The 13,849-nt window shown below is 42.3% G+C and overlaps 1 protein-coding gene across 24 annotated transcripts in view; it reads right to left on the minus strand.

The window, feature by feature from the left end:
• The window catches only part of LOC137236879 (protein eva-1), a 3,007,131-nt gene that overhangs the window by 487,373 nt on the left and 2,505,909 nt on the right, over positions 1–13,849 (minus strand). For 22 of the 24 annotated variants that reach the window (XR_010948686.1, XM_067759964.1, XM_067759962.1 and 19 more), the window contains one exon: positions 6,040–6,305. Coding sequence is in view for 23 of the 24 variants with exons in the window: in XM_067759964.1 (XP_067616065.1) it covers positions 6,040–6,305 (266 nt within the window). In the remaining variant the exon portion in view is untranslated. The remainder of the gene's footprint in view (positions 1–6,039; positions 6,306–13,849) is intronic. The other 2 variants (XM_067759963.1, XM_067759968.1) reach the window with 2 other exon arrangements.

Raw genomic sequence — 13,849 nt, forward strand, 5'->3', positions numbered from 1 at the left:
ATATGTGAATTCTTAATTGGAAAGGTCACAGTTCTACACAAATTCGTTGTGACGGAGATCGTTGATGAAGTCATATTGGGAGTGAACTTCTTGGTTGACCATGACATCAAGATCGATATGCAGAGAAGGGTGATGCGTTATGAGAACCAGGATGTGCCACTTAACTTCAGTCAAAGGTAAAGGTTGATGGAACGATTGGGCCAAACAAATCAAAATCGAAGGTACCTGCGAGAAAAACACTGGAATTGACAAACCCTAATGGACGCACTAAACCGACTGAAAGGATTTTCCAGAAAGGATGCAACGGTGGTTTCAAGCCAGCGCGCACTACTGTTGTGAAACGAGATCGAGAGATTTGTTTGATCGGGACGACAACTGCCTCCAGGTTTTAGCAACCCAAGAAGTTTCAACGGATAGTTGGGATCTTAATATACCTGGTAACCTCAAAACTCCCAGAAGACACTGTTGGGCTTTGGGAACAATCATTAAGTTCGCGAAGAGACCTCCCGAACTGGTCCCAAATGGATCTATTTCTGACTACTCGCTACGAGATAGTGGAAAGGGTGGATCAATGGCGACCAGCCAATCCCCGACATAATCCACCCTCCACAAACTTCTCAAAGCCTCCCTAAGTCAGAATAATCCCAAGTTCAGGCAAGGTCAAACCCAAAACCAAAACCGCAACACCCCGCACAATAGCAACTACTCCCAAAATCGCACAAATGCTCATGTGGCCGAGCATCAAAAATCTACGCCTGCAGAATGTGCAAGCAGTCCTCTCACACGCTAGAAAGCTGCTTGCGTTACAAGAAACTGACAATCCCTGAGCGAAAAAAATTCGTGAAAGATAACAACCTTTGCGAAAATTGTCTATCTCAAACCCACATCTTAATAGATTGCACCAGCACAAGAACATGCCTCTACTGCCAAGGTCGCCACAACTCCACTCTTCACGACACCGGAGTATATCATCAAACCAATAGCCCTCAAAAAACAGCATCCCAAGTAGGAACTAGTAAGGACGTTACCAACCCGGAACCCAACGAAGAACTTCCAACCACCTCAAACGCTGCCCGCATCCAATCGTTCCATGCAGAAAATGATAGCCAAATAATTCTCTCCACAGCGATAGTGTCGATAGAACACCGAGGGGACTGCTTCAGGCTCAGAGCCTTAGTGGATCAAGGGTCAGAACGCAGCTTCATCTTTTCAAAAGCCCAAATCAAGCTAGGCCTCCCATATACCCACTCCCTATTTGAAATATCGGGCATGGTAGGCCGATTAGTACAAAACTTCCAACAAGTTGTGCTCACTCACCGTAGTCTCAAATGAGCATAAGGTAAAAATAAAAGCCCTCTCAGATCGATCTGGTATTAGGCAGCGATCTTATCCCACAAATAATGCTAAACGGCATGGGAAAGATCTCCCACACTGCTAGCTCAAAACATAATATTTGGCTGGATAATAAGTGGCCAAACCCCCGAGGAGGTGGGAGCACACTCCTCTCAAGCGTGGGAAGTGAGGAATGTCCAGCTGAATGAACAGCTACGGCAATTCTGGGAAATCGAAGAAATACCCAGAACGCGAGTGGAAACCCCAGAAGATAAAATGTGCGAAGACTTTTATCACAGCACCACCACTCGCATGGGTGACGGTTGATATATGGTTTGGCTCCCATTTAAACCGACATTCCCGAACGACATCGACGTAGGTCAATCCCGTACTGCAGCCCTACGACAGTTCCATGGAATGGAACGTACCCTCTCAAAAAAGGGCGATCTCAAGCAGCAATACGACCAGGTACCCGAAGAATATCTGTCCCTAGGCCACATGGACCATGCGGTCGTAAGATCAGACAACAAAAGTAGAGTTGTGTTCAACACCTCCGGTAACTCCCTCAACGATGTCTTATGTACCGGACCAAACATCCAACCCGATATTCGACTTATGTTGTTGAGATGGCGAACATATAAATATGTGTTTAATGGCGATGTAGAGCAAATGTACCGCCAAATTCTCTTACACCCCGATGACCGAGATTACCAACGGATAATATTCCGAACCACCGAACACAGACCAATAAAGGACTGCAAGCTAAAAACGGTCACCTTCGGGGTTAACTGCGCGTCTTTCCTGGCTATTCGCACTCTACACGAGCTGTCGAAAGATATAGCCGATTCCCATCCACGCGCAGCCCCAATACTAAAGTCCGATATGTATGTTGACGATATTTTATATGGCAGTCATGATCTTCAATCAACCAAACAATCCCTAACAGAGACTATGGACGCTTTCAATTCAGCCGGCTTCCCCTTAAAAAAGAACACTGCAAACCATCCCGACATCCTTCAAAAAATACCTAAAACGAATTTGGTTGAAACCAACTTTCTCGAGTTCGAAAAGCCTAGCACCGCCAAGACCCTGGGCATCCAGTGGAACGCCCTAACGGATACATTCTCGTATACCGTCGACTCAAATCCGGCATCCACTGCAGCCACGAAGCCGCAAATTGTCTCCCCCATAGCAAAACTTTTCGATCACGCAGGGTGGCTAATGCCAATCATGATACAGGCCAAAATATTGTTGCAAGAATTGTGGCTAGACGGGTACCGAGTGGGACGAGGAGGGTAAACCCCTCCTTCTAGTCAAATGGGCGCAGTTCTCTCAAAATCGTCCCTCTATCTCAGCCATCCAAATACCCCGATGAATGAATTTTGCGCCCGATCAATATGTTGAGCTCCATGGATTCTGCCACGCCTCATAAAAGGCATATTGCGCAACTCTTTACCTAAGAAGTACCGTCGGTATTCAGGTACACTCTCACCTTATAGTGTCCAAAGGCAAAGTGGCTCCTCTCAAAACTATTATTCTGCCACGCCTGGAGCTATGCGGAGCGCTCCTATTAGCAAAATTAGTCGCAGTAGTCCAACCCCATCTCGGCCTAAGTCAAAAAAAATTAATCATGTGGTCCCATTCGGAAATCGTGCTAGCCTCGCTGGAAAAACCACCCCACTCGTGGAAAACATACGTCTCTAACCGAACAGCGCAGATTATAGACCTCGTAGGAAATGTCCCTTGGATCTCGGAACCAGAGGATGTAGCCCCGTCGATCTCGCTAACTCATCGCTATGGTGGAATGATCCAGAATGGCTTTCCCGACCCCTCGTGGACTGGCCAACATCAACGTCCAGAAACATTGTACCCCCCAACTTCGCCGAGTCGAAGCACTGCATGCCGCTGAGGAGACTGACGATATCATAGATCAGTTTTCCTCTTACTCTCGAGCTCCACGCGTCATTGCATACGTTCGGAGGTTCATACGTCGGGCGAAAGATGCAGTAAACGGCATCCATGATCCTGTCGACTTCTCGTTATCTCATGCCGAACTCAAACGAGCAAAACACCGTCTGATCATCGCCGCCCAAACCCGATACTTCGGTCCAAAACGAGATTGCCTAGAGGACTCGAAACCCCTAGGAAAACATAGTTCCCTGTTGGTGCTTGACCCCTTCCTGGATACAAACGGGATTCTGCGTGCCAACGGACGATTAGTAAACGCTGACATGACCTACAATGAGTGTCATCCCATCATTCTCCCCGAAAAGGCTCGATTTACTACCCTCTATATAAGGTTTCTACACGATACCTTCCTCCATGCGGACGTCCGCCTCATGCAACAAGCTGTAAGACAAGAGTTCTTCATATCCCGGCTTAAACCCCTAATGAAAAGTGCATTTTCCAATGTAAAGCATGTACCATTCATAAGTAACAAACGCATTCCCAAATAATGGCAGCTTTACCCCCGAACAATGTACCTTCGCACCCCTGCACTACCACTGGTGTACACTTCGCCGGCCCGTTTCAAATAAAAGCTTCTATGCTCCGGTCTCCCAAGATGATGAAGGGCTATGTTGCCTTGTCTGCTTCGCCACCAAAGCCGTCCACTTGGAATTATGTTCCGACTTCACCACCCAAGCATTCCAAGCAGCCTTCGACCGCTTCGTGGGACGCCGAGGATATCCCAGCAAAATGATGAGCGACAACGCACCACATTCGTAGGAGCTAAGCGGGCCATGGAAAAGGAATTCGTATCCTTTCTCAAAGAAGTTTCATCCGATATCGTACAGAAGTACGCCCCACAAGGAATTAATTGGAAGTTTATACCCCCCGAGGCCCCTCACATGGGCGGATTATGGGAATCCGCTGTCAAAAGGTTAAAACCCACTTTAAAAAGGGCGCCGGAACTCAAGGCTTCACTTTTGAAGTATTTTCTACCTTATTGATACGAATAGAGGCTGTCTTGAATTCTCGCCCCATCTCCCAACTGTCTCAAGACTCAAGCGATCTCACGGCCCTCATACCGGGTCATTTCCTACGAGGCGCGCCGCTGTTCTCCATCCCCGAACCGAACTATGAACACCTCAGCAAACGCTGGAAGAATTATTATCTCATGGAGCTGCACAAGCGACACCGATGGAAGACAACCCAACCTCCACCTCGAAAAGGCGACCTCGTAGTCATCAAAGAAGACAACCTACCGTCTACCGAATGGCGCCTAGGACGCGTGGAAGACACCAATCTAGGAAGAGACGGTCATATTCGAGTAGTCGACGTACGCATTCAGAATGGCCAGGCCCATCACAAAATTGTGTTTTCTACCGACCCCTGAGTCTGACTCAGGCCCTCAAGGCTCGGTAGTATCCCCAGAAGGAAATACAGTCCAACCCCCTGTGCTATCGCCAAATCTACATATGTAAATAATCATTTACTACTACCGCCCTAACATAATTACAAATTAATACTGAACTGCGCATCATTCCGATCGAGGAGAAACACCAATAAACCAACATCAGCCAGATATTCCAGTACCCACACGAATAAGTATCTTCGACCTCTCTGCTCAGTGCTTCAAACCGAAGATAAACGACAACCAGAACAACGTTAGCAATAATACATCCTCAGCAGACTTAAAAGTCCACAGCCCTACCTACAAACCAGTGAGTACAATCCCATAGTAGCTACTATGCATTTACGTGTAAGTAAAATTTGACAAAAAAAAAAAATAGGCCGGTTAAGTTATTACTTCTCTTTAAAGTTTTTTTGTGCGCTAACAATTATTTTAGAACAATTTTTTAAGGATTTCGGTACAGACCAATATAGGTAAATGGCAACAATGGGAAACAATATTTTATTTGAACTGAAAATGAGTGAGGCAGTAGTTATCTCACCGTATGGCGCGCACGTACCATTGTGAATTCCTACAAGTAAAAAATATTTATATTCCTAAATTTCCATACCTAAATAATAGCTGACAGGGAGAATGGTTTGCCGCGAATGGCCAGAGAATGGAAGAAAGGTTTGTTTTTTGCGTTTGCCAACCCTTTTGACTACGAAGTGACATTTAAATTGATCAATAAGAGAAAAAGGCAATCGCCCAACGGTTTTGGTAAATTTTATATTAAAATTTCATTTGGCAACAGGGCAGCTCAAGATTTTATACATATGGTCTAGCCTCATTGTATTTGTAAACTGGTGTAGTATTTTTACAAAAAACACCAACAAATTATACGGCTATGCATTTCTTACATCATAGCAAATACGCAACATCAAAAAACCATTGTTTATACTTTCAACATTTACTAGCAAATCAGCAACTGTAAATACACAACAAAATGTGAAAGGAAAAATTTGAAAAGTAAAAAAGTTGTTCATACCTTAGCTTATATTTGCTTTTACAACGTTTTCAATATCAAATGCACAAAAGTCTGAATCGCCTTAATATATTTTCGCGTCCCAACTGGCTTCTCACCAATAAATAACGCTACACAATAATAACACAACAATTTAGCTTGATTTTTGACCACACACTGGTTTATCGAATTGAAATTAATAAAAATCAAGCATACTTAATAAACATTCAATAATCGAATTTATATTTTTTCACTAAATCGGCTATGGATGAAATAGAGATGCTATAGAGCCCGGTTCAGATTTCGAAGGCTCTGTCCTCTAGACATTGCCTTAACTATGAAATGTTACCTCACTTTTCGCTTTAGATGCCATCGATATAATGTTGGGTGTGTTGATTTCAGCACCGATCTGCGACATGGTCTCATTGCATAAATTCGAAATTGTAGTATTTACACAAATGTTGGTAGAACTGTTTCTGTGAGGTGAAACCTGCTGTTCAGATATTACAGATTCATGTCTCTGGAACAAAATGTGAACACTCACAGCAATAATGCACACGACTATTCCTCCTGAGACTACCATTAGTAAACACAAATACAATCGCTCTTGATCATCTATATTGAGAAAAAAAGTTTAACTATATCAGATGATTGTGATATATGTACATAGTAAGGACCATGATACAAAAAAGAAGGCAGTTCCACTCAAAATTTTTTGACGTATTTGGGGATTTTTGAAGTTTCATAATGTTTGTTGTTTTGTCAGAAGCGTTGCCATACCGTTACTGTTTAAGGCAGGCATGCTTAACGAACGAAACGATATCATTTCGTTACGATAATCAACGCTAATAACGTTAAGAACGTCAAATTAACGTTAATTTGACGATCTTAACGTTAATAAACGAAACGAAGTGACTTCGTTTCGTTTATTAGCGTTGATTATCGTAACGAAATGATATCGTTTCGTTCGTTAAGCATGCCTGGTTTAAGGCGAAATTGTGGTTTTTCGAGAAATTTCCTTTAGGATGAAAACGCAATGGTCATCTGAGACAATAGGGGGACTCATGTAACCGTATAAATGCCTTATAAAGTGTGTAAACGTATAAATTTATCTAGTTTACGCACGAGCTGTCAAATTTTGTATGAAAAATCATTTACACAATTTGTATAAATTTACGCGCACATTTCATTGTGTAAACGCGGTAAACTCAAAGGAATGCAACCTTGCAGACATTACAGACGGCATTTTCATCAAAAATCTCCAACATCAGCAAGTAAAGGCGTTTTAGTTTTGATTTTTCACTTAATCTTGGTATTTTTTAATTTGTATAACAATCAAAAAAATTTTTTTGGAAATAATACAGCTGAAAAACAATCAAGTTTATCAAGAGTATTACTAGGTGCGTTCATATAACCGCGTGTGTAAATGGATATAATTTTACACCTTATAAGTTTATATGCTATCATGAGTCCCCCTAATAATAATATGCTTTAGCACGATTTATGTGCATATGTATCGATACATTAAAACATGCAATTTTATTGAAAAATAGTGGATAATGACTCATAAGGGCTGCGGCGACTAACAACGTGATTGACTGAATTTTTGTATGTGTGCATGTCGGGTATTTGACGCTTGCCCCGCGACTATCAAATAAAAAGCCATCAATCAACATTTGCATTGAGAAACCGAAACGTTCGGACGAGAATATGTCGTCATCGGGTTATGATTTTTTTTACTTGCCACTACAGCAGTTTTATTAAATAAAAAGAAAAGGAAAAAGAGTGATAAAAAGACATTGTGGATGAAAAGCTTGTTCGCAAAACGTAATAGGTTTACACATGTGCATCTTTTAAACGAATTAAAAATGTCATGTAAAAATGTCATGTTCATTTTGAATGTCAACACAAACCAAATACAACACTGCTGTTTTGTCAATCACACCACGCGACGATCAAATAAGCAAGCGTCAAATGAATAAATCAAAAGTTTTTGATTTTCATCAGCGTGTAGCCGGCAACAAATACGTGTGTCACGAAGCCACCCGACTGCACTAACACACACAAAAGTCAGTCAATCTTGTTGTTAGTCGCCGGAGCCTAATACATTGTTTAATGACTCATACCTTTATTGCAGTTTGACCCCAAGACAGAAAAAAAAAACTACACGAAAAATCCTGCTGATCTAGCATGGCCCTATTATCATGCTCCTACAGTGGATATTTCTCAGGACATGTTGAGAAAAAGTGTACCTCCAAAGTCTTCACATCTATGTCAATGCTAAAAGGGCCGGGAATGTGTAAAGGCGGCGCGGCCCCAAGGTGACCCCTGGTACAACGGGCAAAAACACTCTCATAACTAATGGCTAACCTGCAGATCCACAGGGAATGTTCTCCATAAAAAATGGCTTAATAATTCCCTACTAAAGCGCAATGCTTGAATTATACAATAAATAAAAAAATTAAAAATGTGGACTTATAGCCAATTTATAAGGATCTCCTTTGAGCAAGCAATTAACAAACGTGTATGTTTTGTCAAAATTTTCTGAGCAAACCTACGAACACTTACGAAGGCTATATTCCCTTGCTTTGCATACTTCGATCCATGTTCCTTCCACCAAAATAATTTTCGGGAGCTCGAAAAACTTATTAAAAACCTTGTTTTCTAGGCTGATATTTCGTATTAAAACATTTCCAAGGCATGGGGCTCATATTTTTTCTTTTTTATTTAAAATAACTATTAAAGTAATTTAGTAGTATTCGTTTATATGAAATCCATCAAAATTAGAAAAATTCGTAACATTTTTCAATCTGGTAGCTTGTTTTTGGTGAAATTGTCATTGTCCCCGCAAAAGTTAAGTGGCTAAAGGCTCCATTACTGATACTTAGCATAGACTTGACTTGACTTGAGAACTGTCACTTACAGTTCTGTTAAATGAACATTGCATGTTACTGATTACTCAAAACTTGGCTACACTTAACTCAACTTAGAAGTCTGTTGAATTTTGATTTTCTATGTAAGTTCTAAGTGACGTTTACATTTTGAGATGCCATTTGTTTGTTTCCATTTCATTTTGACATTTTATCATACAAATTGACATTTATTTAAAAATAAATTTCAACGCTGATTATGATGCCAGATTGTATGCGCCAAGTGGAGTATAATCGTGTCTAAGTTGCCAAGTTAACGCCGAGTCAAGTCAAGTCTATGCTAAGTATCAGTAAAGGCTCCATTACCGATACTTAGCATAGACTTGACTTGGCTTGCGAACTGACACTTACAGTTCTGTTAAATAAACATTGCATGTTACTGATTACTCAAACTTAACTTGACTTAGAAGTTTGTTGAATTTTGATTTTCTATGTAAGTTCTAAGTGACGTTTACATTTTGAGATGCCATTTGTTTGTTTCCATTTCATTTTGACATTTTGTCATACAAATTGACATTTATTTAAAAATAAATTTCAACGCTGATTATGATGCCAGATTTTATGCGCCAAGTGGAGTATAATCGTGGCTAAGTTGCCAAGTTTACGCCAAGTCAAGTCAAGTCTATGCTAAGTATCAGTAATGGGGGCTTAATGGGGGCTTAACGTCACATTAGGTGGAACTACCTCCATGTTTGTATCATGGTAAGAACCGTTTTCTCACTAAACGTCTGAGTTTAAATGAGTAAGGCTTTTTGTACATTCATTTTGAGTGAAAACCAAAAAATTAATACCACTTTTGCGATCCAACTTTACGTATGTAATTAGCGAGGCAGACTTATATTGCTTTATACCAGAGCCGGCCAAAAGTTGCACATTGTGCAATTTGAGTTCGTATTTTCACACAGACACTAACGATGTGCGATCACGATCGTTTGCTTTCGCTGGTCACTCACTAAAATCAACAGTGAATGCAAAAGGAAAAGTCCATGCTACTTTTTGGGCACATAACAAAAACAATATGCTGCAATGTTAAAGTGACTTTTAATACGTTTTAGTTAGTATTATTAAGTTCCTTTGAACATACATATTAATATCGACAATTTAAATATTAATAATTAATAATAATTCATTAATTATTAATAAATATTGACAATTTAACATAAGTAACTTTTTATACGTTCTACTTAGTTTTATTAATTTTTATACATTTGTTTTTTTTTTATTGAATAACTTTATGTTTTGAAAATATATATTTCTATCTTTACATTTACTTTATTTCGTAGTTCTATCTTGATGAAAAAGTGATTTTTTAACTAAATTTTGCATTGAAGAAACACCATACCTTCTTTTATAAAAAAGTTTTATCTGGCTAGCTCGACCTCCGCGTTCTTAGTTATATGAATATAAGTAAGTATTGTTAGGATTAGCTTGAAATCAAATAACCAGAGTCCTTTTTAATTTCGAACTTCACAGTCCACATTTTCTTTTAGCACACTGTGAAAAGTTGTCACTCAATTTTTACACACACTTATGCAATTGTTTTAGTATTTGTGTGGCCGGCTCTGCTTTATACAATGGTTTTTATACTCAGCGTGCTTTGCACACAGAGTATATTAACTTTGATTGGATAATGGTTGGTTGTACAGGTATATAGGAATCGAGATAGATATAGATATATCAAAGTCATCAGTATCGAAAAAAATTTGATTGAGTCACGTCCGTCCGTCCGTCTGTCCGTTAACACGATAACTTGAGTAAATTTTGTGGTATCTTGGTGAAATTTGGTATGCAGGTTCCTGGATACTCACCTCTGATCGCTATTTAAAATGAACGATATCGGACCATAACCACGCCCACTTTTTCGATATCAAACATTTCGAAAAACCGAAAAAATTCGATAATTCATTACCAAAGACGGATAAAGCGATGAAACTTGGTAGGTGCGTTGACCTTATGACGCAGAATAGAAAATTAGTAAAATTTTGGACAACGGGCGTGGCACCGTCCACTTTAAAAAAAAGGTAATTTAAAAGTTTTGCAAGCTGTAATTTGGCAGTTGTAACGTAGCGTTACAATAGTATGACCCCCACTGTAACCCTTTTTCTCCTACGCCTGAGACCGCCACTCTAACCCTTTTTCACCTACGCCTGAGAGTATACATACATAGTACATTAACAGGTAGCCAACAGCAGCAGCTACATACCAATGCATGCCAATAGCATTTGGCGATAACAGTAATATGCACACAGTACGCCAACTCTCAGTAAATGGCAAACTGAAGTACCAATTAGCGGTTCATTTCTCACTCGCATCATAGCAGAAGCAGTATAAAAGAAAATGAATTTGCTGTTGTCACTTCATTCCTCGCAGGTTAGTCAGAGGAAGTGGTTGCTTTATTAAGAAACCCAGTCACTCCTCCTGACTAGCTGAGTTGAAGGGGTGCTGCCTTGGCACTGGTCACCCTTTGCTTGCGGGGACAACGGGTTGTCGCCTTTATGGTTTTCTCGCCCGTGTCCCAGCTAAGTAAGGGGGGGGGGGGGCTCGCTGCCTTAGGGCTACCCCGCCCCTTCCTCTCAGCTAAGGCTCCAGCCGACCCGGTTCTACAGCTGCGTAGCGTGGTGCCTTCGAGCTCAGTTTCTCCTCGCACCCTACGAACCGGCAAGGACAGAGCTGGTTCACCGCCCCCCGGCACCTTACCTTAGTGTGCGACCACGGAGCGAGCGATGTTCAGCGAACGAGCCAATCCCACTTCCAGAGGGAAAGGGGGTGCCGCCACGGCGCTGGCCACCCCTTGCTTGCGGGGACAACGGGTTGTCGCCTTTATGGTTTTCTCGCCCGTGTCCCAGCTAAGTAAGGGGAGCTCGCCGCCGTTCGGCCAACAGATCCCTTCCCCTCAGTCCTGGCTCAGGCAGTAGAGCGACTCGTCGGCTAAAGGGGCTACCGCTGTGCCGTCAAGGCGCACTTCCCCTCAGCCCACGGGTCGACCTACAAAGTTCCGGCTGGTACAACTCCGCGTCCAGCCCTGCCATCGTGCAAGCATGGAGGCGGTGGTGTCCAGCTAGCGAGCCAGCACTAAATGCGAGTGAGCCAACCACACCACGGAGTGGAAAGGGGCGCTGTCAGGGAACGGGTCACCCCTGCTTGCGGGGACAACGGGTTGTCGCCTTTATGATTTTCCCGCCCGTGTCCCAGCTAAGTGGGGGGTATCGCCGCCTTGTTATCATCCGGCCCTTTTCCCCTCCGCCCCAGCTACGGCCGTAGACCGGTCCAGCAGCTAAAGGGGCTGCCGCTGTTCCGTAAGGTGCACTTTCCCTCAGCCCACGGATCGGCCTACGGAGTTCCGGCTGGTACAACTCCGCGTCCAGCCCTGCCATCGTGCGGGAACGGAGGCGGTGGTGTCCAGCTGGCGGACCGGCACTAACCACAATTCTATTCATTCCTCGCACGTCCGTTGGCCGCCCGCTATCCTACCGCCGTTGCGCCGCTGTTACGACGACCGTTAGCCGCTGCTACCTCACCACCGTCCAACCAGCTCGCTGGTACCGCCACTGCGTCCATACCACTACATCCATCCGTCCGATAATACTGTCCGCCGTCCAGCCGCCGTGCTAATCTCGCCACTGCATACCGCTGTAATAATCTGTCCGCTAATACTGTCCGCCGTCTGGCCGCCGTGCTGATCCCGCCGTTCAACCGCCGTACTGACCCCTCTGCTAACTCTGCTGGAACGTTACTACTATTATTATATATGTGCTAAATAAAAATTAGCAAAATCGGATGAAGAACACGCCGCTTTTTAAAAACAAAATTTTTTTAAGTCAAATTTTAACAAAAAATTGAATATCTTTACAGTATATAAGTAAATTATGTCAACATTCAACTCCAGTAATGATATGGTGCAACAAAATACAAAAATAAAAGAAAATTTCAAAATGGGCGTGGCTCCGCCCTTTTTCATTTAATTTGTCTAGAATACTTTTAATGCCATAAGTCGAACAAAAATTTACCAAACCTTGTGAAATTTGGTAGGGGCATAGATTCTATGACGGTAACTGTGAAAATGGGTGAAATCGGTTGAAAACACGCCCAGTTTTTATACACAGTCGACCGCCTGTCCTTCCGCTCGGCCCTTAACCCGATAACTTGAGCAAAAATCGATATATCTTTACTAAACTTAGTTCACGTACCTATCTGAACTCACTTTATCTTGGGATAAAAAATGGCTGAAATGCGACCATGACCACGCCCAATTTTTCGATGTTGAATATTGCGAAAAATTATAAAAATTCCATAATCCTTTACCAATATGAAAAAAGGAATGAAAAATGGTAATTGGATTGGTTTATTGACGCAAAATATGACTTTAGAAAAAACTTTGTAAAATGGGTGGACACCTACCATATTAAGTAGAAGAAAATGAAAAAGTTCTGCAGGACGAAATCAAAAGCCCTTGGAATCTTGGCAGGAATACTCTTCGTGGTATTACATATATAAATAAATCAGCGGTACCCGACAAATGATGTTCTGGGTCACCCTGGTCCACATTTTGGACGATATCTCGAAAACGCCTTATCATATAGAACTAAGGGCCACTCTCTTTTAAAACCCTCATTAATACCTTTAATTTGATACCCTTATCGTAAAAACCTAGTCCACCTTTATGGCGTTATCTCGAAAAGGCGTCCACCTATAGAACTAAGGCCCACTCCCTTTAAAATAATCATTAACACCTTTCATTTGATACCCGTATCGTGGAAATGCGTTCTAGAATCACCCCTGGTCCACCTTTATAGCGATATCGCGAAAAGGCGTCCAGCTATAGAACTAAGGCCCACTCCCTTTTTAAATACTCATTTACGTCTTTCATTTGATACCCATGCCGTACAAACAAATTCTAGAGTCACCCCAGGAAAGAGTGCTGGACTGCAGTGAGCAAAATGGTATTTATAGTATTGACATGCCTGATGGATGCTGAGAGGGAGCGCAGAGAAATGCGCATGCGAAGCAGTGGCGATTAAATGGACACTCAGAGCAAATAGCGGGAACCTGGACGCAGGGACAACAGTAAGCTCTTAAAAAATGAGAAATATGGAACGCCACGCGAAAGTGGTGCCGGGGTGGGCGACGGTTCCAGAACGGGGCTGTTTTTTAGTCTACGGACACACGGTTGCTGCGACGGCAGCAATTATGGTGCCTTAGGCATTTTTCAGCCTCCCCGCAAAAAAAAAA

The sequence above is a fragment of the Eurosta solidaginis genome, chromosome 1 (genome assembly GCF_040869045.1).
Source record: "Eurosta solidaginis isolate ZX-2024a chromosome 1, ASM4086904v1, whole genome shotgun sequence".
NCBI classification, from domain to species: domain Eukaryota; kingdom Metazoa; phylum Arthropoda; class Insecta; order Diptera; family Tephritidae; genus Eurosta; species Eurosta solidaginis.